This window comes from Amblyomma americanum, chromosome 1, assembly GCF_052857255.1.
Source record: "Amblyomma americanum isolate KBUSLIRL-KWMA chromosome 1, ASM5285725v1, whole genome shotgun sequence".
Classification (NCBI taxonomy): Eukaryota; Metazoa; Arthropoda; class Arachnida; order Ixodida; family Ixodidae; genus Amblyomma; species Amblyomma americanum.
In genome coordinates, this window is record NC_135497.1 from 133824234 (window position 1) to 133849383 (window position 25150).

Sequence of the window (25150 nt, forward strand, 5' to 3'; positions counted from 1 at the left end):
TTGGCTGTGAAGCGGGAGCCCACGTGAAACACGTCCGCACAACTCGGCGTCTTAAACTTAAAGCTCCCTAGAAAAACTTAAAAGGACAGTGAGGAGAACTCAATCAATTTTTTTTCTTAGCAAAATCTGATAGTGGGGCATTTCATGGCTTTGTTGCCCCGCTTGTGCGGGAGCGAAATATGCATGTATTTCAAAGAAATTTAGATTCGAAGTTGAATTGATTGTAAAACATTTTATTCGCCGGGAAGAGCTTGGCAAGAGGTCGCGTTAAGTGATCGAGAGTACATAGCCCTCGACGACTTTGTCAGCCCACTCCACCGCCAAAACTTGCGTTCTGGGGTCAGAGTTGAAGAAGATTCCCCGCCCTCCGATTCAAACTCGGCACACTCTTATGACGTCACGGCGTCTAATGACGTCACAGGATGGAGCGACGTGAACCGTGACGTAAACGCAGATTCCGTGATTTATGGCGGCTAGCGGTGCGGTCTAGCAGCAGCCGACGTTGAAGGCATCTATAGCTGCCGGGGTCGCTACCGTCGCTTCGTTAACGATTGCACCGGCGTCTTTGCAGCGTTACGATGGATCCCGTTCCCGAACCCGCCAACGATGTTCTCGCAAAAACTCCGGACTGCATATCAGCGACCCCAGCCCCACAGAGCGTGCGATGCTTTTGAGGGAGCACGGTTAGGTTAGGCGCCGGCGGGTCGTTTCCCCCTTCCTCAGTGAGCAGCCGTTGCTAACAAAATATCAACCCCAGTGCGGGGGAGTCGCGAGGGGCGAGGACAAGGTCGGCACATCGCGCGCCTCGGAGGAGGCTGGCCAAGGCTTTGGGGCAATGGATTGTGATTCCTTGAAAGGCGCTGTTGCACGGTGCAGCAGGCGGCGTCGAGGAGGTTTCTCATGGTTGCTAGGGTCAGGTTATTTATTTATATTTTTTTGCCACAAAAAACGGATGGGTGCTCAAGGGAGCTCGCGTTTAAAGTTGGCGGCTTGAAAGTAAAACCGATGCACGAGGTTTCAACGGGTTCCAGGCGTTTCCGGAGGTACGGAGTTCACTGGATCGGGTTCTCTCGCCCACTTGCATGTACCTTCAGCTGTGTACTGTGAATGGATTAAATTAGCCGATAGCTCGAAGAGAACAGCTCCGCCAAACTGTCGAAGCTATTGAATGAAGCCGCAAACAAACGAGTTGGGGGAGAGCGGGGCCACGGTCTCTACAGGTTCCAGATCTCTTTTAACGCGAAAGCTTTGCTGGCCGCGAACTTGCGATTTCGCCGTGGCAGTGCTCCGAGGAGGCACATGACGTCACAACGCGCGCTTCGCCTTGCAGCCGAACCGGTCTGGCCAGGCCGACGGCGGCTGGCGCACTCGGCGCGAAATAGAGACATGCTGTAAAGCCTGTTTCACATGCAAGCGAACCGCTCGCGAATTCCGCCGCCGCGGCGAATACACCCTATCTCAAGCGGCGGAGGTAGCTCCAGCGGCTGGAGCGGTGAGGTTCGGGCAAATTGGAAATTTTCGATTTGGGGACGCTGCAGCACCGCATCTCAACCAATGACGGCCCGGCGTTGCCACACGAGTTTGTACACCGCACGTACGAACTTTTGTTTAAAAAATAAATTGTATAAAGTGCTGTTTAATGCTTAGAACGCAAGAATTATATTTATTTAAATAAACTGTGAAAAGAAATGAAAAAATAATTCTGATATATTACGCTTTTTTGTCTTTGCAGGCCACCAAAACCGCTTGGAAGCGCACATCTTTTGCCAGCAACATTGGTTTTCGCAGCGGTGGGAAACGCGCAGCGGAGATGCATGTGAAACGAAAGACTCCTTCAAAGGTTAACTAGCACTTGAAGCGGCACTTGCAGTTCCTCTGCTTTTCGGCGCTTGTAAATCGACGCGCGTCAAACACAAAACCACGGGGCACGCAAAACTCATAGACGCAAAGCGCCATAAAAAACCGAAACTCTCCTGGCCGCCTGTGGCGCCACCAAGCATCAGTTTTCTTCCCTTCCAACATTCAGGTTGTCCTTTGTCTTCCTTGTGTTATAAAAGTGCACTATCGGTTTCAAAACAAAACTTACTTCAATACTGAACCACGCAACTTTCCTTTGTCAGCCTCAGAGATTCGGGCCTTCATGGAGGAAGAAAAATTCTCCAAGTTGGCGCCTCTTGTCTTATGACGTCATCACGATTGTACTTGCGAGATTTTCCTGTGGTGGCGATACCTGTATTTTGGTTCTTGCTATTTTCTACCTTACAAGAAAAGAGTTTTGTTTTCAGTGAGAGTGGCGTTTTTGTGATCAGGAGCTGGTATTCTAACGATACAAGCCAACTTCAATTTAATAATAATAATAATAATAATTGGTTTTCTGGGGAAAGGAAATGGCGCAGTATCTGTCTCATATATCGTTGGACACCTGAACAGCGCCGTAAGGGAAGGGATAAGAGAGGGAGTGAAAGAAGAAAGGAAGAATTAGGTGCCGTAGTGGAGGGCTCCGGAATAATTTCGACCACCTGGGGATCTTTAACGTGCACTGACATCGCACAGCACACGGGCGCCTTAGCGTTTTTCCTCCATAAAAACGCAGCCGCCGCGGTCGGGTTCGAACCCGGGAACTTCAATTTCTCCTCAATGTCCCTTTAAGGGAACGATTCAAAAGAAGTATTGCAGGCGTCATTCTTCTTCTTCTTTACCTTAGTAAACAGGCGTCATTCATTTTACCGACTTCGTTTTCTTCTGCGTAGTGGTCAAGTAAAAAGAAAAAGTGTCATCGTAAAAATGCCATACATTTTTCTTCTATCAAAGACCGTCTTCTAATGTATATGTTTTTCAGCGCTTTTATACTGTCGTTCTTAAAAACGTGCAGTAATCATTTAATGAATTTCTTGAGCCAAAATGACACGTGCTACTGGATCTGCGCCACGTGTGAGAGATAAAGCAGAAGACAACGACGAAGAATATGATCAGGATTCTTGTTCGTGTTGTCGCGTGCGTGCTCGACTAGCTCCCGTAGGCTACAACAGGAAGGCCCCAGTACCCGGCTTATATTTCACCATGGAAGAGAGTAGGCAAACAAGGGAGGACCTTCGAGCGGGCTGCGCGCCTCACGGAGGAAGAGGAGTGCACACAAGACAGTACGTAACTACAACAGAGCCCAACAACGACCAAGTAAGTGCAGGACGCGGTCAAGCGCACCTACCGATGTATCTGGCACCGGGGGATGGACCTCACGCAGCCTCTTCTAGAGCATCGACGTCTGCGGCGAACGTCGTCGATCGAGATTTGCCCCCGACTCAACCACAACGTTCACGTAGTGCTGTGCCGGTCCCGGATCCACAGCGAATCGAGCCCTTCATCTCCATCAGCCACAAGATTCTTAGGCGGAAGCTTGCACGCCTTACCAAATATGTCCAGTGGCACTGGTACCGGGCCCTTGCTCAGCTCAAGAGAGAAATTAAAGACATGTACCAGGACTTCATCGATCACTTCTCACACCGCATGGAAGCGGCATGCACAGAATCCGAGCGAGAACAACTGCTCCGGGAGATGGCCACAGCCCGTGAAGACCTCTTCACGGAAATGAAAGCGCGGATTGGGTTATCGTGCATAGATTTTGGACGCTGGGGGTGCCGCCATATGAACACGCAGCTTCAGCAGTGCAGCACGGATCGCCGGGACGACGACCAATTCAAGGCGCTGGTTGCCCTTCTGGAGAGTGAGGTTTTCCAAAATGTGGAGAACTTCGAAAAACGAACCATGGAATGTGCTCGTGCTGTGTGGGAGGAGTTCGCCATGGATCTGGGACTGGAAAGAGAGTTTATTCCGGCATAACCTCAAGCGTGACGCCTCACGACTGTCGCTATGTGCCGGCCAGAGCCAACAGAGCAGTGTGAACTTAACAACCGTGCTGGACATAGTTTTGTCGAAAGGACCAGCAATGGCCAATAAAGTTTTCTTGCCCTCCCATCGCCTCCTGCGTACCGCGTCTCCTAAGCGGCATTTCATTGTAGAAACGGAGCCTGCACACCGAATTTCTCGCGGATGCACATTTGCCGCCCGACTGCGCTGCATGGTAAGAATAACGCTAGCCTTGGTGAGAAATGAGGTCAAAGCTTTCACCTGGGAAATCCTAAAGAGCTGCCATGTTTTTACAACAGCGTCCTGCATAGGTGGTCACATATAGCAAGGAGGATCAGTTTTACGAAAAACCCATGAGAGCTTGCAAGAAGAGGAAAATGCTGTAGGCGATGAAGGATGATACGTGACCAGTCTAGAACGCAATCAGTGGGAAATCATTTCTGCGCCAAAAGCACCAGGTGTTCCGCCGGTGTTCTAGAAACGCTTTTTTTTTCACCTTATCTACATTCGCTTTTTTAAGTATGTGGGCGGTTACTTAGCTTCTTTTATTGAGCTGAAACTTCAGGGAATGCGACAGACGTTTTCTAGCTATTTAGAGACGGTGCCTGTGGTCTTGGTTTGACGTTTATTTAATTTATTTATTTATTTCAAATATCCTCATGGCCCAGCGGGCATTAATTAGGAGAGTGGAACAAGTAGAGTATACAGAAGAGATGAAGTGGGAATGCAGCCACGCATTGTAGCAGGATATTTGGCTCACTATATTAAATTCACAAATTGCATAATTGTATATCTCCGTAGCAGAACTGGGAGGAAAATAAAATAAAAACCAAACAAACAACAAGAATTTAAGGAGAGTGCTCGTGCGGGGCTAAAAACTGAAAGGAGCACAAGTCATGAGCAAGAAAAGAAGAAAGCTAACATTTTAAAATGCTCCAAACCTTCGATGAGTGCTACATCTGCTGCAAAATGAATGCACTTGACTGATGTAGTCGGAATGTAAGATTTTAATGGAGTATAAATTATATAACGCTGAGAATTGCAGGTTCAATATATAGGCTTAAGGTTCAAGTAGGTTTGCGTTCTTTTTAGGTACAGACCGTAGTTTCTCAAGGCTCTGCTTGCCTCGAGTAGCGTCACAACAGTGGTCGCCCAGTCACCTTTGAATTCTTTAAGAATTTTGTATGAAGCTGCACGCTATCTGACAGAAAAAAAAGGTAGCTCAGGCATTGGATGTCCGATCCGTCTAGGACGACACGAATTGAGGGGAAGAATACCAGGAAAGATCCTAAGAAGGGCCCACTGCTCCGCCCACTGTTAAGGTACATGTTACATCGTGTGGGCTACGATCAAACAATTCTACCTTTACACTATCCCAAGGAGCGACAACAATAAATGCATGGTTCCCGGCCGCCGCGACCGAACCCCGCTTCTTGCATCTCGCGAGCACCGACCGCACCAAACACACGCTCTGTTATCACGGGGCTTCCTGGCCTTCGGTTCTCGTCCCACTTACGTCCTCTTTGAGCAGCAGCACGTTGGGCAGCTGGTTGCTCTTTGAACAGAGCTGGGAAGCTTCGGCGGCACGCCTGAGATTTGGTTTCCTTTCGTTCTGAAGCAGTGGTCACCAAATGCGGCCTCGGGGCGCGCGACCTCTCCAAAGGTTTTCCATCGGACATTTTTCACGGGCCTACGAGCAGCAACATAGAAATCTTTTAAATCAAAATTAAGTATGCCGACCCGTCATGTGTGCTCGATTCTCTCTGAAGGGGCACTATTCAAGTAGCCCTCATAGCTCCACACAATCTAGACAGGTACAGGGGAGAAAAAAAAAAGATTATTAACCACCATCGGTGAAATGTTAACAGGAAATGCGATTTAAATCGCCAAATGAAATCTGCGCCTTGGAACACACAGAGGTGGCCAGCACGAAGTAGAAGGCATACTGAGAGTCACAGGAAAGCTGAACGAGCGAATGTAAAACATATTCCCCGCCCATCCTTTCTGAAGCTCGCATGGCCACAACTGTACGTACTACAACCGATCACATGTCGTGATATGATACCGGCGCTCGCGAGGCCTTATCACATGCAACTATCTGCATCGCAGAAGGCGCCCCCCCCCCAAAAAAAAAAACATCAACATCAACATGGTGGGGTGATCCGAGATAACCGAGTGATCAGGACAGGAAAGCGCCTGAGGTAGAAATTTCTTAAATTTTACAATGTTTACGAATTTTTCAGTGGAACCAGTCAACCTAAGGGGACTGCACACTACAATGAAAGTTATCGGGCAGTGATCACTCTACGTACCACTGTCAACTGGCGACCCCGAAGATATCCCAACCCCATTAACAGCGAAAGTCAAATCAATCGCTGAACGCGAGTGAGCCCGCATAAAAGTTATAGCACGGCTGTTGTAACAACGCACATCATTTTCGGGCATCGAAGACCAAAGTACCTGCGCACTGACATCTGTGCGGAAACCCCATATAGCATGATGTCAATTGGAGTCTCCCGAAAAAACCACGTTGGAGTTACTGCGCAATGAAGCAACCGAGCAATCCGTCGGACGCCAGCAGGGGAGTAAATATTCGCAGCTGTTAGAGCGCCCCACTTAGGTACAACGATATCAACTGCAAGGATCTAGCAATCCAGGCGCAATTTTTTGTGGCACGTTCGAGCGGTGAAATAATTTTGATGAAATCAATGTTAACACCCCCCCCCCCCCCCCCCACCCTCCACTCACGGGCGATCAAGGAAGGAAGGAAGGCCTCAGACGTTGCTGGAACATACCCACTACGGGGGAGTGGCCAAGACACAGGCGGTTAATTGCTGGATACAGGAAAGTTTTGACAGGAAAAGGAGTGGTAATAGGATGTAGCCTGATAGATTGGAAGACGGAAGGACAGGGGTCCTGTTAACTAGGAGATCGAAGACGGGACAATGGCTTAATGTGCATAATAGTATACAATGCCTGTAATGTTTCAATGTCGTACTGTCTGAGAGCGGGAAGAAGAAATTAGAATGGGAGGCGCTTCGTTTCTTGAAGAAAATTTTGCACAGCAGAGCGCACACTCCTGTCGCTTCGTCCAAGCAAAGAAGCGCCAATGGAAAGAAAAACCGCGGAGGACACAGGCAAGCCCAGTTGATGAAATGGAATTTGCAAAAGACGCTTCCTCAAATGAGAGAAGCGGCGGCAGAACAGCAGGAAATGATCTATTGTCTCAGGTTCGGCACAAAAAGGGCACAGTGGGGAAGCCGCCAGGCCAGATCTTCGTGCGTTCAGCTCGAAACACAGGGATATTCTAAGGACTTCGTTTTCGTCTGTGTACTGGTCAAGTAAAAAAAGTCTCATGATCGATACAAGTGCAGATAACTTGTTCGTACCCAATAATCATGTAAAAATGTCATACTTTTTTAGGCTATCAACGACTGTCTTCTAATTTCCACTCTCTTTATACTAAGGTTCTTAAAAGACATGCAGTAATCATTCAGTGAATTTCTTGAGCCGAAGTGCCACGTGCTGCTTCATCTGCGCCAAGTGCGAGAGCTAACGCAGAAGCTTCCCAGTTGAAAAATACACCAGGATGTTTTGGTGTGGTCTGGTGTTTTCTGGTGTGAACACGAGACAGTTTTAGTGTGTTCTACTGTTTACACCAGACTGGTTTGGTGTGCGCTAATGTGCACATCCTAGTGTGTTAGTGTGTTTTGATGAGCACACCAGGGTGGTTTGGTGTGTGCTGGTGTACACATCCTAGTGTGTTAGTGTGTTTTGATGTGCACACCAGGGTGGGTCGGTGTGGTCTAGTGTGCACACCAGAGCGCTGGTGTTGGTACCGTGCACATCAGAGAGATGGTGTTTCTTGAGTATGTAACACTGCCTACAGAAGCGAATTTATTGGCTCTGTTTGTATCATGAGCAGCTCAGCATAATTGTACAATAGATATGCAAGCAATTACTTCACACCATTAAATAATAATTTAATTATATAGAAATAATTATATGTCGAATATCACGGTGAATTGCACGGCGTCAGGAAATATCTGAAGATTGAATATGACGCGCCAATGCAACATCGAGTGCCTTTGAGGGGCTGATTATGGTCATTCTAAAACACGGAGGCGCGAAGCGCCTTAGTCTAACTACAATTTTGTAACAGTTCGCAGTAATTATTTGCCATGACACGCGCAGCGCTAATAGCCCCGCGCCAGCGCCTAGCGTGCCTCCCAACGCCGTTCAAATCCAGCGCGCTGCTGCTAGGTCACGTGGCCGGAAACAGCGAACCCTCCTCTTTATTCTTTCTCTCTCTCTCCTTGCATTCCTGTCCGATATCCGGTTAGGCCTTACGCCGCGTCGTGCCACGGTCCGTGCTGCTGTTCGTGTGCTGTTTGTGTTTGATTTCAATTTCAAACTTGCGTTTGGGTTTCCTGCTTATCGTAGCTTGCGCCGCGTGTCAGCAATGCAGCCGTTCGCGTACTTTGTGAATAAGTGACCATGCCGAGAAGCATGGAGCCGTTTCATCTTGACAACACGTTCGACTTCAACCGTGGCAGCCGAAAAACGAGAAGAAGGGGGTTACTGCAAGGCGTCGAGTGTTTGTTTCCAGGTGAGATCCATAGTGTAGCGCAGGAATGCGTGCAATTTGCGACCGCGGAACTAAACGAGCGAGCACAAAGGCGAGAAGAAACGGAAGGGACGAGGTTCTGTCAGCTCTGTCCTGTTCGTTCCTCTTCGGCATTGCGCTTGTTTCGCTGGTTGTTTCCGTGGCAGCAAAGTGTATTCCACATCGAATCATCAACATGCTGGTCTGTCAGTGTTCACAGTGTATGCGTTGCTACGCGAGCGCCGAGGTATGTCATAGATGCGTTTGCTTAATGCCAGGCACGCGTAGAGTCCTAAATGTAAATGTGCGAATAAGATACCGCCCAGCAAGGCGCTGTCGCAGCGAACTGTGTGACTGTGTTTCGGGATTTCGTTAATGTGGTTGCCCGACTTCCTATTTATTATTCGACGTGCGACGTGATCATGCGCTGCCTGCATGCGTGTTTTTTGACGCCGCTATCGGCCCGTTGCGGACTGCCGATAACGTGCGCCGCTTGGTCTGTTTCGCGTTGTTATTCGCTACGCGTATGTGCGTCTTTATGGTGTGGCGTCTTAAGATTAGAACACACCTCTACGAGCCGATTACACCAGCTGTCAAGCTCAGGGTGCGAGGGAGGTGACGCGTCAAGGCACGCAAGCGACTAATTGAGCGACGCGTCGCAGCGATACCCCAAAAGGAAGCTGGCTGCTCGATAACCATTGTAACATTGGTAACGTTGCCTGCAGCTGTAGAGCTCTTTTAGTTGCAGGCGGTCGTGAATAAAAATCATAGCTAGATTTTGACGAAGAAGTAGCCCTAGAAAAAGAGCGCTTCGTAGCCGTTTAAAAATAAGTGTTTTTGAATAACCTGTGTAGTACAGAGCTTATCATCATAAACTAGTGTGAGCAAGTGGTGTTATGTATTTAAAGTTTGGCTGTTTAAACATTTTCTTGTGGTTGTGTGAAATGCCAGCAATACAAATAATTACCAGGAAGTGCCAGGCACTGTGGGTGCAAAAATACACAGCTGGAAATTATGTTATGCAGGTGAAGTGCCTGGTGTTCAGTAGTGAAGAAATCTGAAAAGAGCTTCATTGGAGAGGATGTCTCGACTGTCCAGATTTGGGGGCGGCTCCTGTCTGTGCCCCTTTCAGCGTTCATTGCAGAGCACAAGTATGTATTGAGCTTTCTAAGATCCATTTTTTCACCTCTGTGTTGAGATCAGTGTGTTGCAATTTCTGCGTTGTACCAGAACGTTGACAGCATGTATTGGCATTCCCCTATTCAAAATAAGATGTGTGTCTATTCTCAATAGGTCACCATCAGGTAGTGCCACTTTCATGCTCAGTATGAAGCAGTGCTTAAATTCAGGGGGGCCTCGGCAAGCCTCAGAACCCCTACCAAGACTAACGAAGAATCTTGAGACTCCCCGTACTATAATGTAGGGAGTGTATGAATCCGAAGCAAGCAACCAATTTTCGTTTTTTGTTAATGGTAGTTGGAACATTTCTTCTGTCATTTCTAAAATTTCGTGGTGATTTTTACAAGAATCATTAACACGTTTTATTAAAGCCAAGATGTAAAAAAATGCAAAGTTTACAGCACAACACAAAGGGTGGAAGAAAAAGGGAAACCCGCACCCTCATACCATGAGTACAGAGCTGGCCGCTCAGCTCAAAGGCAACGAGCACACTGGCATAGCCTCAGCTCAGCCACTTTCTCGCTCTCCCGCTCTAGTTCCCTCCCCACCTGTTCTCGAGCTACTAGAGGAGCCCTTCAATGCAGCCAGGCTTTAAAAAACACCAATATGAAGTAATGGGCTACAGGGCAGCATTTTAAGGTGGTATTACAGCATGAGGACAATGCTTTTATCCTTTTTTCTCTAGGACCCAGGTCACATGGCACTCCTCATAGACAATTATAGCAGGATAACCATGTCATTCTTCTGCAATAATGCCGGTGTCACATGGCACTCTTTCGAGGCTGCTCCAGCAAAGGCGTCTTATTTCACTTGGCAAAAAAAAATATCAACAGTGTTATATAGTGCAGCTGTGAATGCGCCTCAAAGATGAAACATGAATTGCACTTTACAGCTTCCCTTGTAAGCTTTTTTTCTGCGGCCTCTCACTGTAGTTGCAATATTTTTACTGCCTCTAGATCTGAGTACAAAATAAGCACCGCCTACTGCAAGCTACTTCAGGATCTGTTATATTATAGCCTGCGCACAAAAAAGCTGAAAGTGCTAAATGAAAAAAAGGTGAATCTTTAACATAAAACATTACCTCAGTTATTATCTTGGTGAGTTTTGATGTTTTTTTTTGCCATTTCACTTGCCTGGTGTTGACGCTGTGCAAGTTCAGTGAAGATACTTGTCTAATGCAGCATTAAAAAAATATGTGACCAAAATTAGGTGTTTATAGTCCTTGAAACTAATTTTTTAGGTGTTGCACATTTCACTGTTCTCAATTTGCAGAGGTATCAGTGTTTAGTACTGCTTGCCTTCTTTCTGTTGTTCTCTTTTCATTGATCGGTTGTGCCCTGTTTTTCTGTGTTATTTTGTGTTGTGTCATCACGTAGTGCATCCCTTCTTTTTTTGTTTGTGCATCCCTTCGCTTCAGTGTGTTTTTTTTGTGGCACGCCTCATGACAGCTGGCAGCTTTCCTTTCATTTTTGCCTTCTGGTACTAGAAAAAATATAGTTTACTGAAAGGTGGAATTCTAAATTGTACAGTATCATTTAGGTGCGCTCTTCGTTTTTAGCAGATGCCATGAATGGGGATGCCTACTCTTGCCAAGAATCTTACATTGACACAAATTTGTTTCACAAATGCAGGGCATGCTTTGCTCTCCGTTAGAGTTTGTGCATTTGCAGTGTATATTTTGTATATGGTCTCTTAGTTAGTGACTGACACAGTGGCCTCATTGGCTGACTTGTATTATTATGAGGGGTTAGAATTTGTTTTTCACATTGCTGATGAGCGTTTACGGGACCTTATTATGCCTTCTTCAACAGTCATGTCTTTTTTGTTGCTTTAGTTAGGATACTGTGGCTCAAATGAGCGAGCATCTGGGGCCAGAATACCAGTATAACTTCGTGCCGTTTGTCAGCTTTCTTTATGATGTGCATAACTGTGTAAGTAGGGAATAATTTCAGGTCTCAGTGGCCCTTTATTTGCTTTAGTTTTTGAGCCTTTATGCCAGATGTCAGATTTTGGAGGATAGTTTGTCACAGCCTTCATCATTGAAGTGGGGTAGCACAAGGTACCAGCCATGACAATTGGTCATTGTAACTGAGCACCCCACCCTCACTATATGAGCACACCAAAGCTGAGATCAGAAGGCAACTTTGATAAGCATTGACACCTGAAGTCGTCTTTTTACAAGCATAATGTTACGGACCACTTGTAAATTTCCTTAAGCTATTGGGTTCAAATTATGTTTTTGCTTATTCAAACTCGCTGAGCTACACTTTAATTGCGCCTTCATGGAATGTGACGCCGGATTTCTGCTCCTGCAGCAAATCATGTTGGTCAGATGGGAGGTTGTGTTAAGTAATGCAGCATGGAAGTGAAAAATCACAATGCACACTTATCACTATTTTTTGGTCCTTGACCAATTTCTGTCACTTTCTGTCTTCTGGCACTGTACTAAAAAGAATCTAATGTGTGCTGGAGCCGCTGGAAACCTTTTGTGTGAAGAAAAGGCATACTGACTTTGGTCGTGACAATTTGATGATTGTGCAAAATTTCAAAATGACCATTTTACTACTTCTTCATGCACATGTACTCTCTAGTGTCACATAAGGTGTAATGGCAGAACTTCTCTCATTTTTCTTTGCACTTCAGTTTTGTTTCTATTTATATTTTGTATTTCTTAGTATGAACACCATAGGCCATGCACTCCTGTATTGCTTTGTATAAGGAAACAGTGGCGAGTACAGCGTGTGCGGGCTCCTCATTGAAAACTGTTCTGAGGCACTAAGTTGTTTGCCTTGGACTATATCAATAGCTCGTGCACTTCTAGCGCAAAAAATATTGAGTAATATTTCGTTCAATTTTGACTACAAGAAATTTGCTAAGCAGCATGTTGAGGACATATTAGCTTTACTGCAGGTCAACCGGCATTAGTGCCTTGCTTGACAAGGGTATGGGGAAGAACTGCAATTAGAAAATTGCTCTTGCAGTCACTGCGTGTTGATATAAACACTGGCAGTACTCCTACTATTTTATTTTCAGTATTTGTTGCTCCACTTACTAATCTGTGATTTCCAAGGATCAAGTTCATTGTTTTTCAATAATTCTGCAGATAAAGTTGCAAATTCTTAAAGGGAAAGCATGCGGTTGCCTTTTGTACACTGCTATCAGAACTCACCGCTATTGCATGGCACCATCAACACCAAGGTGTATGTTTTGCATTGGTAATAAACGAAATGATTTCTTACTTTCTTGCTTCAACAGGTGTTAAAGCATACTGTCATTGTGAAGTGCACAAATGCAATTAATATCATATTCCTGGCTGTGAATATGGCTCAGAATTTTTATACGTGTGTTCTTTTTCCTGTAGGTGTATCTGAATTCAAGGTAGAGAAGGCAGTTTACGGCACCAAGAAGGGAATCCCAAAGGATGCAGTATTTCACAAGAGGGCTGCCACTACCATCTGGTCAACAGAAGCAGTTGCACAATGCAGTTCCAGTAGCAAGTGCTCAGGAGGTGACAGTGGAAGGCAAGGAAAAGGTTCTCCACAAGGCTAAGCATAGAGGGCTGGGATAATTGGTTCTGGGCAGAATTATGAGACACCATTCCAGTGCACAAAAATTTGTCCGGTGACCATGGTGTCTATTCTCTTTGTTCGTGTGTTTTTCTGCGCTGGAGTGATGTTTCACAATTCTCTCCGCAAGGCATTGACTGAAGTGAAAAATCGATGCACTGAGAGGTAATTGCCAGCTTTAGCTGGCTTTATCTCAGAGGCATATACTCACTCCATCAGTGTATGTGAGAATTACGACTCAGGTTTGTTAGTGGTTTATAATATAAAAGCACCAAACAAAGGATAATGACAAACATATAAGACGTCACCAAATAATTGTAGATATTGTCTTCATGTGAAAGTTCATTTACAGGAGGTTAATTGATGGGTGCAGTTAGCTGATGTGAGGATAAAAGCTTAAAGGCCTAGGCTCTATCTGCAGTGTGGCAGTGCATGAGCAGTGAAATTGCCCATAATGAACAACTTTTAACGAATACTTTAGTATCATGCAACGGAGACAGAAGATTAGTGGTACTTGGGAGTCAATTGCCCTGAAGCTTGGATTTTAACTGCTGAGGCTTGAGTGATGCTGATTCAGTGTAGGCTTTCGTGGGTGCTGTCACATTTGCCATCATCCATGAATCCTCTGGTTGTCTCTGCTTAATGACGAAAGTTTCCATATTATAACTTGTAGCCATCACTGAAAATTTTGCACAAAATAAGCTTGAATTGAATGCTAGCCGACCTATTGTCTAGCTGACAGATGCCATGATGGAAGTGACTGTTGGCGTCCGTCATGTAGCCCGTAATGACCCCTTTTTTCCCTTCTCTGCTCTCTTGTCGAGCTATTATGCATATAGTTTTGCAAATCATATTCTAACTTGGGCTACTTCAGCTTACATGTAAAAGGTTTTTGGCTACTTTTTACTCACTGCATAGGTGTGCTTGAGCTATCTTTTGCTAGTTTTGCTGCATGCTTTGTAAAAATAGTTTGTGGCATTGATTATGAATATCTTAACCACTTTTTCACACTTAGGAGGGATGGCCCAGTGAGGCCTTGTAGAGATGGCTCGAAGCAGATACAATACTTTGTTTCATACATGTTCATGGGAGGGACCATGCGAATTTTGTGTTATTTTTGTTTTATTTATCATACTGTTAGTCCCACTGGGACTGTTACAGGAGTGGATTTATAAGCAAGATACAAATTAACAGACAGTAATGCAAGGGTCAGCAATAAGGTTTAAAGAAACAAGATATTAAAGTATCAGTAAGCGGTCACATCGAGTGTGGCATAGTTGATGGAAGATAGTTCGCAATTATGGTCTTCAAACCATGCGTTCAAACACATTCAAAGCAGTACAGGCAATTGGCCCAACATTGGAATCCGTATTAGCAAAAGCCGGCCTTACATGTATTTGTGTGGCAGTAAACATTGCTACTTTGGAAAAGGCGCCAGTCTGCCATACAATGTCAGCAAAGCTTAAAGAACCCCACTTGTTCTAAGTTATTTTGGAGCCCTCCACTAAAGTCGAAGAACAATTTTTACCAGCCGAAAAAGAAGAGGGACAAGAGGAGACCTACACTGGTTCCTGTGTATAGGTTCTCCTCTTGTCTGTCTTTTTTCGGCGGGTAAAAATTATTCTTTGACATGACTTACCAACTGGCCCACCATTCAGCCTTGCTGCACTACAGTGTCCTGCAGCCGTTATTGCTATCTGCCTTGCTGTGAGAAGCGGCTCTTGCAAGTGATATGCCTTCTTAGAACCAAACAACTGGTTAAGCTTATTCTTTAGAGGGTTTCAAATTGGGCTAGTTGGTAGCTAACATTGTCAAACATAATTGCACTTTTAGACTGACGTGGGAGAACACAGGGACGGCACAAACACTTGTGCGCAAACTATCAACTGAGGTTTAGTGTGGTGTGCGCACATATATAAGCTTAGCATGTCAAAACATGAAAAACACATTTGAACCAGCAACTTTGCTATCATATCATCAAGCATCAGAAAGAGCTTGTCCCAGCAGATCGGTTTATGTTTGGTATCTCTTGTCCAAGAACTGGTTTTTGTGTTTGGTAAGCAAAACTGAAGGGTCACTAACACACGTCCCTTCTTTTCCTGCTTCCAAGCATTAGGCTTCCCACAGCTCCCTGGTTGTCTTATCTCTGGATTTCAGCAGAACTGTAGTTTGTTGGAAGTGGGGTTTGCAGCTGTCGCATCTGGCGCAATGTGCCGCCAGATTTCCAGGTGACTTAATCTGCCGGCAGTTGCGGTTATGCTCTCTGAGTCTTTCATTTAAACATCTGCCCGTCTGGCCCACATATGCTCGGCCGCAAGATAGCGGTATCTTGTAAACCACTCCTTCACAGCACTCGACGAACCTGTTTGTGTGCCTGACGCCACAAGACTTCTCTTCTCCAGGACTGGTTTCTTCATTTACCTTCGCACACATTCCTTTCAGTTTTCTTGGTGCGGAACAAACTACTTGCACTTCATGCCTTTCGGCAAATTTTTTCCTACCGTACATTCATGCACTTTCTCACAATTTGAAAAAAGTTGCTGGAAGGCATGAAGTGCAAGTAGTTTTTTCCGCACCAAGAATACTGAAAGGAATGTGTGCGAAGGTAAATGAAGAAACCAGTCCTGGAGAAGAGAAGTCTTGTGACGTCAGGCACACAAACAGGTTCGTTGAGTGCTGTGAAGGAGTGGTTTACAGGATACTGCTATCTTGCGGCCGAGCATATGTGGGCCAGACGGGCAGATGTTTAAATGAGAGACTCAGAGAGCATAACCGCAACTTCTGGCAGATTAAGTCACCTGGAAGCCTGGCGGCACATTGCGCCAGATGCGATAGCTGCGACCCCACTCGCAACAGACTACAGTTCTCAAATCCAAAGATAAGACAACTGTCTTATATATATAGATAAGGGAGCTGTGGGAAGCCTAATGCTTGGAATCAGGAAAAGAAGGGACGTGTGTTAGTGACCCTTCAGTTTTGCTTACCAAATAGGAAAAGCAGTTCTTGGACAAGAGATACCAAACATAAACCTATCTGCTGTGACAAAGACTTTCTGATGCTTGACGATACTATAGCAAATTTGCTGGTTGAAATGCGTTTTTTATGTTTTGACATGTTAAGCTTATATATGAGCGCACGCCACAATAAACCTCAGTTGACAGTTTGCACACCAGTGTTTGTGTCATCCCTGTGTTCTCCCACATCAGTCTAAAAGCGCAATTATGTTATTCACTTAACTCGGAATCAACTAGGACATTTTTTGTAGCTGGAACCCTAGCGCGTGGATGCACCAAAAGAAATGCATCTCACTGGAAGACAGGGAGTGCTAGGCACCATAGTGGATATTGCACAGTACCCAGAATCTACTGTGGGTTTTGTATGTGTGCAAATGTCTGCAGGTACCATGCAGTGAACTGCACCAGATGCTCAGGATGTGTATAGCAAGATAATACCTAAACAAAACTGATGTGTGCTCAGGCAGCTTTGGTTTCAACACATTCAGCAAGAAAATAATCTGGCAGCTTTTTTTGCACATCTGTTGCGGTTTTACAAGTGCCAGGGTTCAGAGCATCTTGTTTAATTTTCATTGAAATTGAGTGGGAGAAAAGTTTCCTTTCGAATCGTTAACATTCCAGCCTTGTCGTTTTGTATGTGGCATTGAGCTTAAAATAAATTTCAGCAGTCTGCTTTTTATGCTTTTCTGCCAAAATAGGAAGAAATGAAGAGGAATGGTCTTCTAAATAGATGCAGCCAGCCATTGCTTTACTGTTCTCCACCCTGTGGGCATAAAAAGTCTCAATACATGGATTTTGTCACCCTGAATTGCACTCGCATCAAATCTTTTGTTTTTACTGGAACTGCAGCTTATCTCATTTTTGTGCCCATCTTTATGGGCATCTTCTAATCATTTCTCTAATGACTTAATCCCTCTTAATTTTTTGTTTTCTGCAGCAGTAGAATTTCCATGGTAATTTATTTCTCTAGGTTACGAAGTATTAGAATCGCTGAGTCTGGTAATGAATGAAATTAACCGAGATGCTAGAGTGCTGTTCATTGTCTAAGAAAGCTTGATTTTGTATTAGAAGGACTGGCATGCTCAATATCAGATGCAATGCTAAATATTTGGTACGAATTCAGATTATGAAGCGGGCGTACCCAGCTGTGGTGTAAATATGCGCAATTGGCTATGAATGCAAAAAAACACAACGCAATAATTCACACTTTCATTCACACAGCATGATGACGAACAAGGGCAAGGGGGACGCACCACAAAGCGTTTTTTGGCGTCTTTCCGTGTATGCATTGTCACACTGTGCGAATGAAACTATGAAATATTAGCTCATCCAGCAACTGATTTCAAGCAACTTAATGCAAGTGGGGTGCTTCATGTGAGTAGCATTGATTTACTATAAAGCAGAAGACTCACTTGGTTTACTGCAGAGGCATTGCGAGTCGTATTTATTAATTTATTTATTTAGGACATACTGCAGGCCCAGTGAAGGGCCCTGGCAGGAGGGGCACAATAAACACAATACAAAAAAGCACAAAACAAAAATCAATGAACGGCCTGTTCAATGGCATCAACGTCAACTGTTGATGATGGTGGTAACTGATTCCACTCAGTAATGGTGCGGGGAAAAAAAGAGAATTTGAATATGTTAGTTCTGGCAAAGTAAGGTTTTAACGATTCAGTGTGCCTGTTTCTTGTTGACCTGGACGTTATCGGTTGGAGATACAAATCGGGAGCCATTGACAGTTTGTTAGTTTTCAATAGAAAGAGAACTCTTAACCTTAGTATTCTACACCGAGTTTCAAGGGACTGTATATTATGTTGAAGCAACAGAGCAGATGGTGAGTCAGATGGTGAGTATTGAATGTGTAGTACATGTTTGCACCACTGAGCTAAATTTAATGGCAACATTTGCTAGTTGCCTTTGTGCTGTGATTAGTATAGTGTTCTTCACACAAATTTGCGATTTTGTTCTGTTGTTCTTCAGGTATTGGGCTACACAGCTGGAGTCAAGCTGCTGTCAGGGAAATGCAAGATTTTCGACTTTCTCAGAAAAGATGCATGCTACGATGCAAGGGGCCTCAGCTTGACTGTACTGCCAATTTTGTCTACCAATAAAGCTAAGGATGCTTTTGAGCAAATGTGAGCATTTTTTCTTTCTATACATGCTTGTTCTTCATCTTCGGCAAGAACACAATTGATGTGGTTATGTGCATGCTCCAGCGTACAATCGTAAAAAATTATGATGCTGCGAGTGTGTGCCAAACTATGCCTGTGTGCAGGTGCCACTTATAAAATGCTCGTGCCGTCAAGACCAGCACAGCGAGATCGGTGGATGTTAGTGCACCTGTCTCGACATCAGGAGTGCTTGCAGTTTTAAACCATTTGGCATGCGCTCAGGGATCTCTTTGGTTTTTGCTCACGATAGTACGTCCAAACTCACAGCATCTCTATAAAGACATTGTACAGTACACCAACCACACCAAATCAAATGGTACACCGACCACACCAGGAAACACCAAACGAAACCACACCAGAACCGGTATCAGATGACCGGGTCACAGCACAGAACACCAGACCGGAACACACTAAAACACACCACACTACACCACATCAAGACCCGTGTCTGAAAAACTGGTCTGGTCGGAACACCAGACACGGTCACACCAGAAAACACTACACCGGGTCACACCAGAACCCGTGTCTGAAAATCCGGTCTGGTGTAAACACCAGAAACGGGCTGGTTTTATTCAACTGGGAGGCGACAACACAGAATTCGATCAGGATTCTTTTTGATGAGGCAAACAACAATATTCTTTTTTCCATTGGTGTATAAGCATACTAGACTAGCTCCCGTCCATCGTGGACGAAAATAGGAAAAAAATGCGCGATTTCCGAGCGTGTTGCGCTCCTCACGGAGGAAGAGGAGTGCACAAAAGACAGTGCGTAACTCCAACAGAGTACAACAGCGACAAAGTAAGTGCAGGACGTGGTCAAGCGCAACTCGCGATGTATCTGGCATCGGGGGACAGACCTCGCGCATCCTCTTCTAGAGCATCGACGTATGCGGCGAACGTCGTCGCGCAAGAGCTGCCCCCGATCCACCCACAACGTCCACGCAGTGCTGTTCCGGTCCAGGAGCCACAGCGAATCGAGCCCTGCATCTCCATCAGCCAGCAGATTCTTAGCCAGAAGCTTGCAAGCCTCAACAAATACGTCAAGTCGCACTGGTACCAAGCCCCTGCTCAGCTCAAGGAAGAGATCGCGGACATGTACCAGGACTTCGTCGATCACTTTTCCGACCTCATGAAAGGTTCGTGCACAGAATCCGAGCGAGAACTGCGCCTGAATATGGCCACAGCCACGAAGACCTCTTCTCTGATAGGAAAGCGCAGATTCGGGCATCGTGCGTAGTTATCGGACACTGGAGGTGCCGGTGTATGAACACGCAGCTTCAGGAGTGCCGCACGGATCGTCGGGACGACGATAAATTCAAGGCGCTGGTTGCCCTTCTGGAGAATGAGGTTTTCCAAAATGAGAACTTTGAAAAACGAACCATGGAATGCGCTCGCGCTGTGTGGGAGGGGTTCGTAATGGCTCTGGGACTGGAAAGAGGGTTCATTCCGGCATAATCTCAAGCGTGACGCCTCAGGACTGTCGTTATGTGCCGGCCAGAACCAACAGAGCAGTGTGAACTTAACATCCGGGCTGGACATAGTTTTTTTGAAAGGACCACCAATGCCCAATAAACTTTTCTTGCCCTCCCATCGCCTCCTGCGTAGCGCGTCTCCTAAGCGACATTTTATTGTAGAAACGGAGCCTGCACACGGAATTTCTCGCGGATGCACATTTGCCGCCCAACTGCGCTGCTTGGTAAGAATAACGCTAGCCTTGATGAGAATTGAGGTCAAAGCTTTGACCTGGACAGCCGTAAAGACCTGCCACGTTTTTACAACCGCACCCTGGTGGATGCATATAGGAACGAGACCATTGGGCATAGCCACAGTCAGTAGCCGATGTTGTGCTTGCTCGCCAGCGTGAGAACTTTGACAACGGCAGATTCAAGCCGTACTTGAGGCGGAACGATTCTCAGTCCAAACGAGCATGGTCGCCACATGAAAGCAGCACATGCTCGGAAGCATCGCAATGATAAGAGGGAAGGGTCAGGACCTACCACCTCCTTGGACATGCCAGGATCGTCGACAGAGACGCCGCCTGCTAAACATGTGCCGAATAATTCGTCGTTGTTGTGCCCTTGGTGATTCGCACATACCCAAAAGGGGCACTGGCCACAGAACGAAGAATTAAGAGAGCGTCGAGTTGCCTAAATTGGTGTCCACGGGTGCGGAGCAGCACTCCGAAGACTTTCCCAACAACGGCAGGTCCGAGGATGCAGTAACACCGCCAAAAATTGGCTGTGAAGCGGGAGCCCACGTGAAACACGTCCGCACAGCTCGGCGTCTTAAACTTAAAGCTCCCTAGAAAAACTTAAAAGGACAGTGAGGAGAACTCAATTTTTTTTCTTAGCAAAATCTGATAGTGCGGCATTTCATGGCTTTGTTGCCCCGCTTGTGCGGGAGCGAAATATGCATGTATTTCAAAGAAATTTAGATTCGAAGTTGAAGAAGATTCCCCGCCCTCCGATTCAAACTCGGCACACTCTTATGACGTCACGGCGTCCTCTAATGACGTCACAGGATGGAGCGACGTGAACCGTGACGTAAACGCAGATTCCGTGATTTCTGGCGGCTAGCGGTGCGGTCTAGCAGCAGCCGACGTTGAAGGCATCTATAGCTGCCGGGGTCGCTACCGTCGCTTCGTTAAAGATTGCACCGGCGTCTTTGCAGCGTTACGATGGATCCCGTTCCCGAACCCGCCAACGAAGTTCTCGCAAAAACTCCGGACTGCATATCAGCGACCTCAGCCCCACAGAGCGTGCGATGCTTTTGAGGGAGCACGGTTAGGTTAGGCGCCGGCGGGTCGTTTCCCCCTTCCTCAGTGAGCAGCCGTTGCTAACAAAATATCTTAACCCCAGTGCGGGGAGTCGCGAGGGGCGAGGACAAGGTCGGCACATCGCGCGCCTCGGAGGAGGCTGGCCAAGGCTTTGGGGCAATGGATTGTGATTCCTTGAAAGGCGCTGTTGCACGGTGCAGCAGGCGGCGTCGAGGAGGTTTCTCATGGTTGCTAGGGTCAGGTTATTTATTTATATTTTTTTGCCACAAAAAACGGATGGGTGCTCAAGGGCGCTCGCGTTTAAAGTTGGCGGCTTGAAAGTAAAACCGATGCACGAGGTTTCAACGGGTTCCAGGCGTTTCCGGAGGTACGGAGTTCACTGGATCGGGTTCTCTCGCCCACTTGCATGTACCTTCAGCTGTGTACTGTGAATGGATTAAATTAGCCGATAGCTCGAAGAGAACAGCTCCGCCAAACTGCCGAAGCTATTGAATGAAGCCGCAAACAAACGAGTTGGGGGAGAGCGGGGCCACGGTCTCTACAGGTTCCAGATCTCTTTTAACGCGAAAGCTTTGCTGGCCGCGAACTTGCGATTTCGCCGTGGCAGTGCTCCGAGGAGGCACATGACGTCACAACGCGCGCTTCGCCTTGCAGCCGAACCGGTCTGGCCAGGCCGACGGCGGCTGGCGCACTCGGCGCGAAATAGAGACATGCTGTAAAGACTGTTTCACATGCAAGCGAACCGCTCGCGAATTCCGCCGCCGCGGCGAATACACCCTATCTCAGGCGGCGGAGGTAGCTCCAGCGGCTGGAGCGGCGAGGTTCGGGCAAGTTGGAAATTTTTGCGGCGGCGACGCGGCAGCACCGCATCTCAACCAATGACGGCCCGGCGTTGCCACACGAGTTTGTACGCCGCACGTACGAACTTTTGTTTAAAAAATAAATTGTATAAAGTGCTGTTTAATGCTTAAAACGCAAGAATTATATTTATTTAAATAAACTGTGAAAAGAAATGAAAAAATAATTCTGATATATTACGCTTTTTTGTCTTTGCAGGCCACCAAAACCGCTTGTAAGCGCACATCTTTTGCCAGCAACATTGGTTTTCGCAGCGGTGGGAAACGCGCGGCGGCGATGCATGTGAAACGAAAGATTCCTTCAAAGGTTAACTAGCACTTGAAGCGGCACTTGCAGTTCCTCTGCTTTTCGGCGCTTGTAAATCGACGCGCGTCAAAAACAAAACCACGGCGCACGCAAAGCTCATAGACGCGAAGCGCCATAAAAAACCGAAACTCTCCTGGCCGCCTGTGGCGCCACCAAGCATCAGTTTTCTTCCCTTCCAACATTCAGGTTGTCCTTTGTCTGTCTTCTTTGTGTTATAAAAGTGCACTATCGGTTTCAAAACAAAACTTACTTCAATACTGAACCACGCAACTTTCCTTTGTCAGCCTCAGAGATTCGTGCCTTCATGGAGGAAGGAAATTTCTCCAAGTTGGCGCCTCTTGTCTTATGACGTCATCACGATTGTACTTGCGAGATTTTCCTGTGGTGGCGATACCTGTATTTTGGTTCTTGCTATTTTCTACCTTACAAGAAAAGAGTTTTGTTTTCAGTGAGAGTGGCGTTTTTGTGATCAGGAGCTGGTATTCTAACGATACAAGCCAACTTCAATTTCATAATAATAATAATAATAATAATAATAATAATAATTGTTTTTTTGGGGAAAGGAAATGGCGCAGTATCTGTCTCATATATCATTGGACACCTGAACAGCGCCGTAAGGGAAGGGATAAGAGAGGGAGTGAAAGAAGAAAGGAAGAATTAGGTGTCGTAGTGGCGGGCTCCGGAATAATTTCGACCACCTGGGGATCTTTAACGTGCACTGACATCGCACAGCACACGGGCGCCTTAGCGTTTTTCCTCCATAAAAACGCAGCCGCCGCGGTCGGGTTCGAACCCGGGAACTTCAATTTCTCCTCAATGTCCCTTTAAGGGAACGATTCAAAAGAAGTATTGCAGGCGTCATTCTTCTTCTTCTTTACCTTAGTAAACAGGCGTCATTCATTTTACCGACTTCGTTTTCTTCTGCGTAGTGGTCAAGTAAAAAGAAAAAGTGCCATCGTAAAAATGCCATACATTTTTCTTCTATCAAAGACCGTCTTCTAATGTATATGTTTTTCAGCGCTTTTATACTGTCGTTATTAAAAACGTGCAGTAATCATTTAATGAATTACTTGAGCCAAAATGACACATGCTACTGGATCTGCGCCACGTGTGAGAGATAAAGCAGAAGACAACGACGAAGAATTGGATCAGGATTCTTTTTCGTGTTGTCGCGTGCGTGCTCGACTAGCTCCCGTAGGCTACAACAGGAAGGCCCCAGTACCCGGCTTATATTTCACCATGGAAGAGAGTAGGCAAACAAGGGAGGACCTTCGAGCGGGCTGCGCGCCTCACGGAGGAAGAGGAGTGCACAGAAGACAGTACGTAACTACAACAGAGCACAACAACGACCAAGTAAGTGCAGGACGCGGTCAAGCGCACCTACCGATGTATCTGGCACCGGGGGATGGACCTCACGCAGCCTCTTCTAGAGCATCGACGTCTGCGGCGAACGTCGTCGAGCGAGATTTGCCGTCGACTCAACCACAACGTTCACGTAGTGCTGTGCCGGTCCCGGAGCCACAGCGAATCGAGCCCTTCATCTCCATCAGCCACAAGATTCTTAGGCGGAAGCTTGCACGCCTTACCAAATATGTCCAGTGGCACTGGTACCGGGCCCTTGCTCAGCTCAAGAGAGAAATTAAAGACATGTACCAGGACTTCGTCGATCACTTCTCATACAGCATGAAAACGGCACACACAGAATCCGAGCGAGAACAACTGCTCCGGGAGATGGCCACAGCCCGTGAAGATCTCTTCACAGAAATGAAAGCGCGGATTGGGTCAGCGTGCGTAGATTTTGGACGCTGGGGGTGCCGCCATATGAACACGCAGCTTCAGCAGTGCAGCACGGATCGCCGGGACGACGACCAATTCAAGGCGCTGGTTGCCCTTCTGGAGAGTGAGGTTTTCCAAAATGTGGAGAACTTCGAAAAACGAACCATGGAATGTGCTCGTGCTGTGTGGGAGGAGTTCGCCATGGATCTGGGACTGGAAAGAGAGTTTATTCCGGCATAACCTCAAGCGTGACGCCTCACGACTGTCGCTATGTGCCGGCCAGAGCCAACAGAGCAGTGTGAACTTAACATCCGTGCTGGACATAGTTTTGTCGAAAGGACCAGCAATGGCCAATAAAGTTTTCTTGCCCTCCCATCGCCTCCTGCGTACCGCGTCTCCTAAGCGGCATTTCATTGTAGAAACGGAGCCTGCACACCGAATTTCTCGCGGATGCACATTTGCCGCCCGACTGCGCTGCATGGTAAGAATAACGCTAGCCTTGGTGAGAAATGAGGTCAACGCTTTCACCTGGGAAATCCTAAAGAGCTGCCATGTTTTTACAACAGCGTCCTGCATAGGTGGTCGCATATAGCAAGGAGGATCAGTTTTACGAAAAACCCATGAGAGCTTGCAAGAAGAGGAAAATGCTGTAGACGATGGAGGATGATACGTGACCAGTCTAGGGCGCAATCAGTGTGAAATCATTTCTGCGCCAAAAGCAACAGGTGTTCCGCCGGTGTTCTAGAAATGTTTTTTTTCATCTTATCTACATTCGCTTTTTTAAGTATGTGGGCGGTTACTTAGCTTTTTTTATTGAGCTGAAACTTCAGGGAATGCGACAGACGTTTACTAGCTACTTAGAGACGGTGCGTGTGGTCTTGGTTTGACGTTTATTTAATTAATTTATTTATTTCAAATATCCTCATGGCCCAGCGGGCATTAATTAGGAGAGTGGAACAAGTAGAGTATACAGAAGAGATGAAGTGGGAATGCAGCCGCGCATTGTAGCAGGATATTTGGCTACCTGTATTA

At 46.4% G+C, this 25150-nt stretch overlaps 2 protein-coding genes across 3 annotated transcripts in view; one reads left to right on the plus strand and one right to left on the minus strand.

The window, feature by feature from the left end:
- The window catches only part of LOC144113746 (cytoplasmic dynein 2 intermediate chain 2-like), a 114342-nt gene that overhangs the window by 84806 nt on the left and 4386 nt on the right, over positions 1–25150 (minus strand). The gene's annotated exons all lie outside the window — the stretch shown is intronic.
- Positions 8196–18387, plus strand: LOC144113697 (uncharacterized). Of its 2 annotated transcripts, none has more exons than XM_077646953.1 (4): positions 8196–8473; positions 9496–9621; positions 13011–13170; positions 18213–18387. In XM_077646953.1, exons 2-4 carry the CDS (start codon positions 9552–9554, stop codon positions 18313–18315), a joined length of 333 nt encoding a protein of 110 aa, XP_077503079.1. In that variant the 5' UTR covers positions 8196–8473; positions 9496–9551; the 3' UTR covers positions 18316–18387. The 2 variants fall into 2 exon arrangements, with proteins under 2 accessions (XP_077503079.1, XP_077503080.1); XM_077646954.1 differs by lacking the exon at positions 8196–8473 and adding an exon at positions 8806–9179.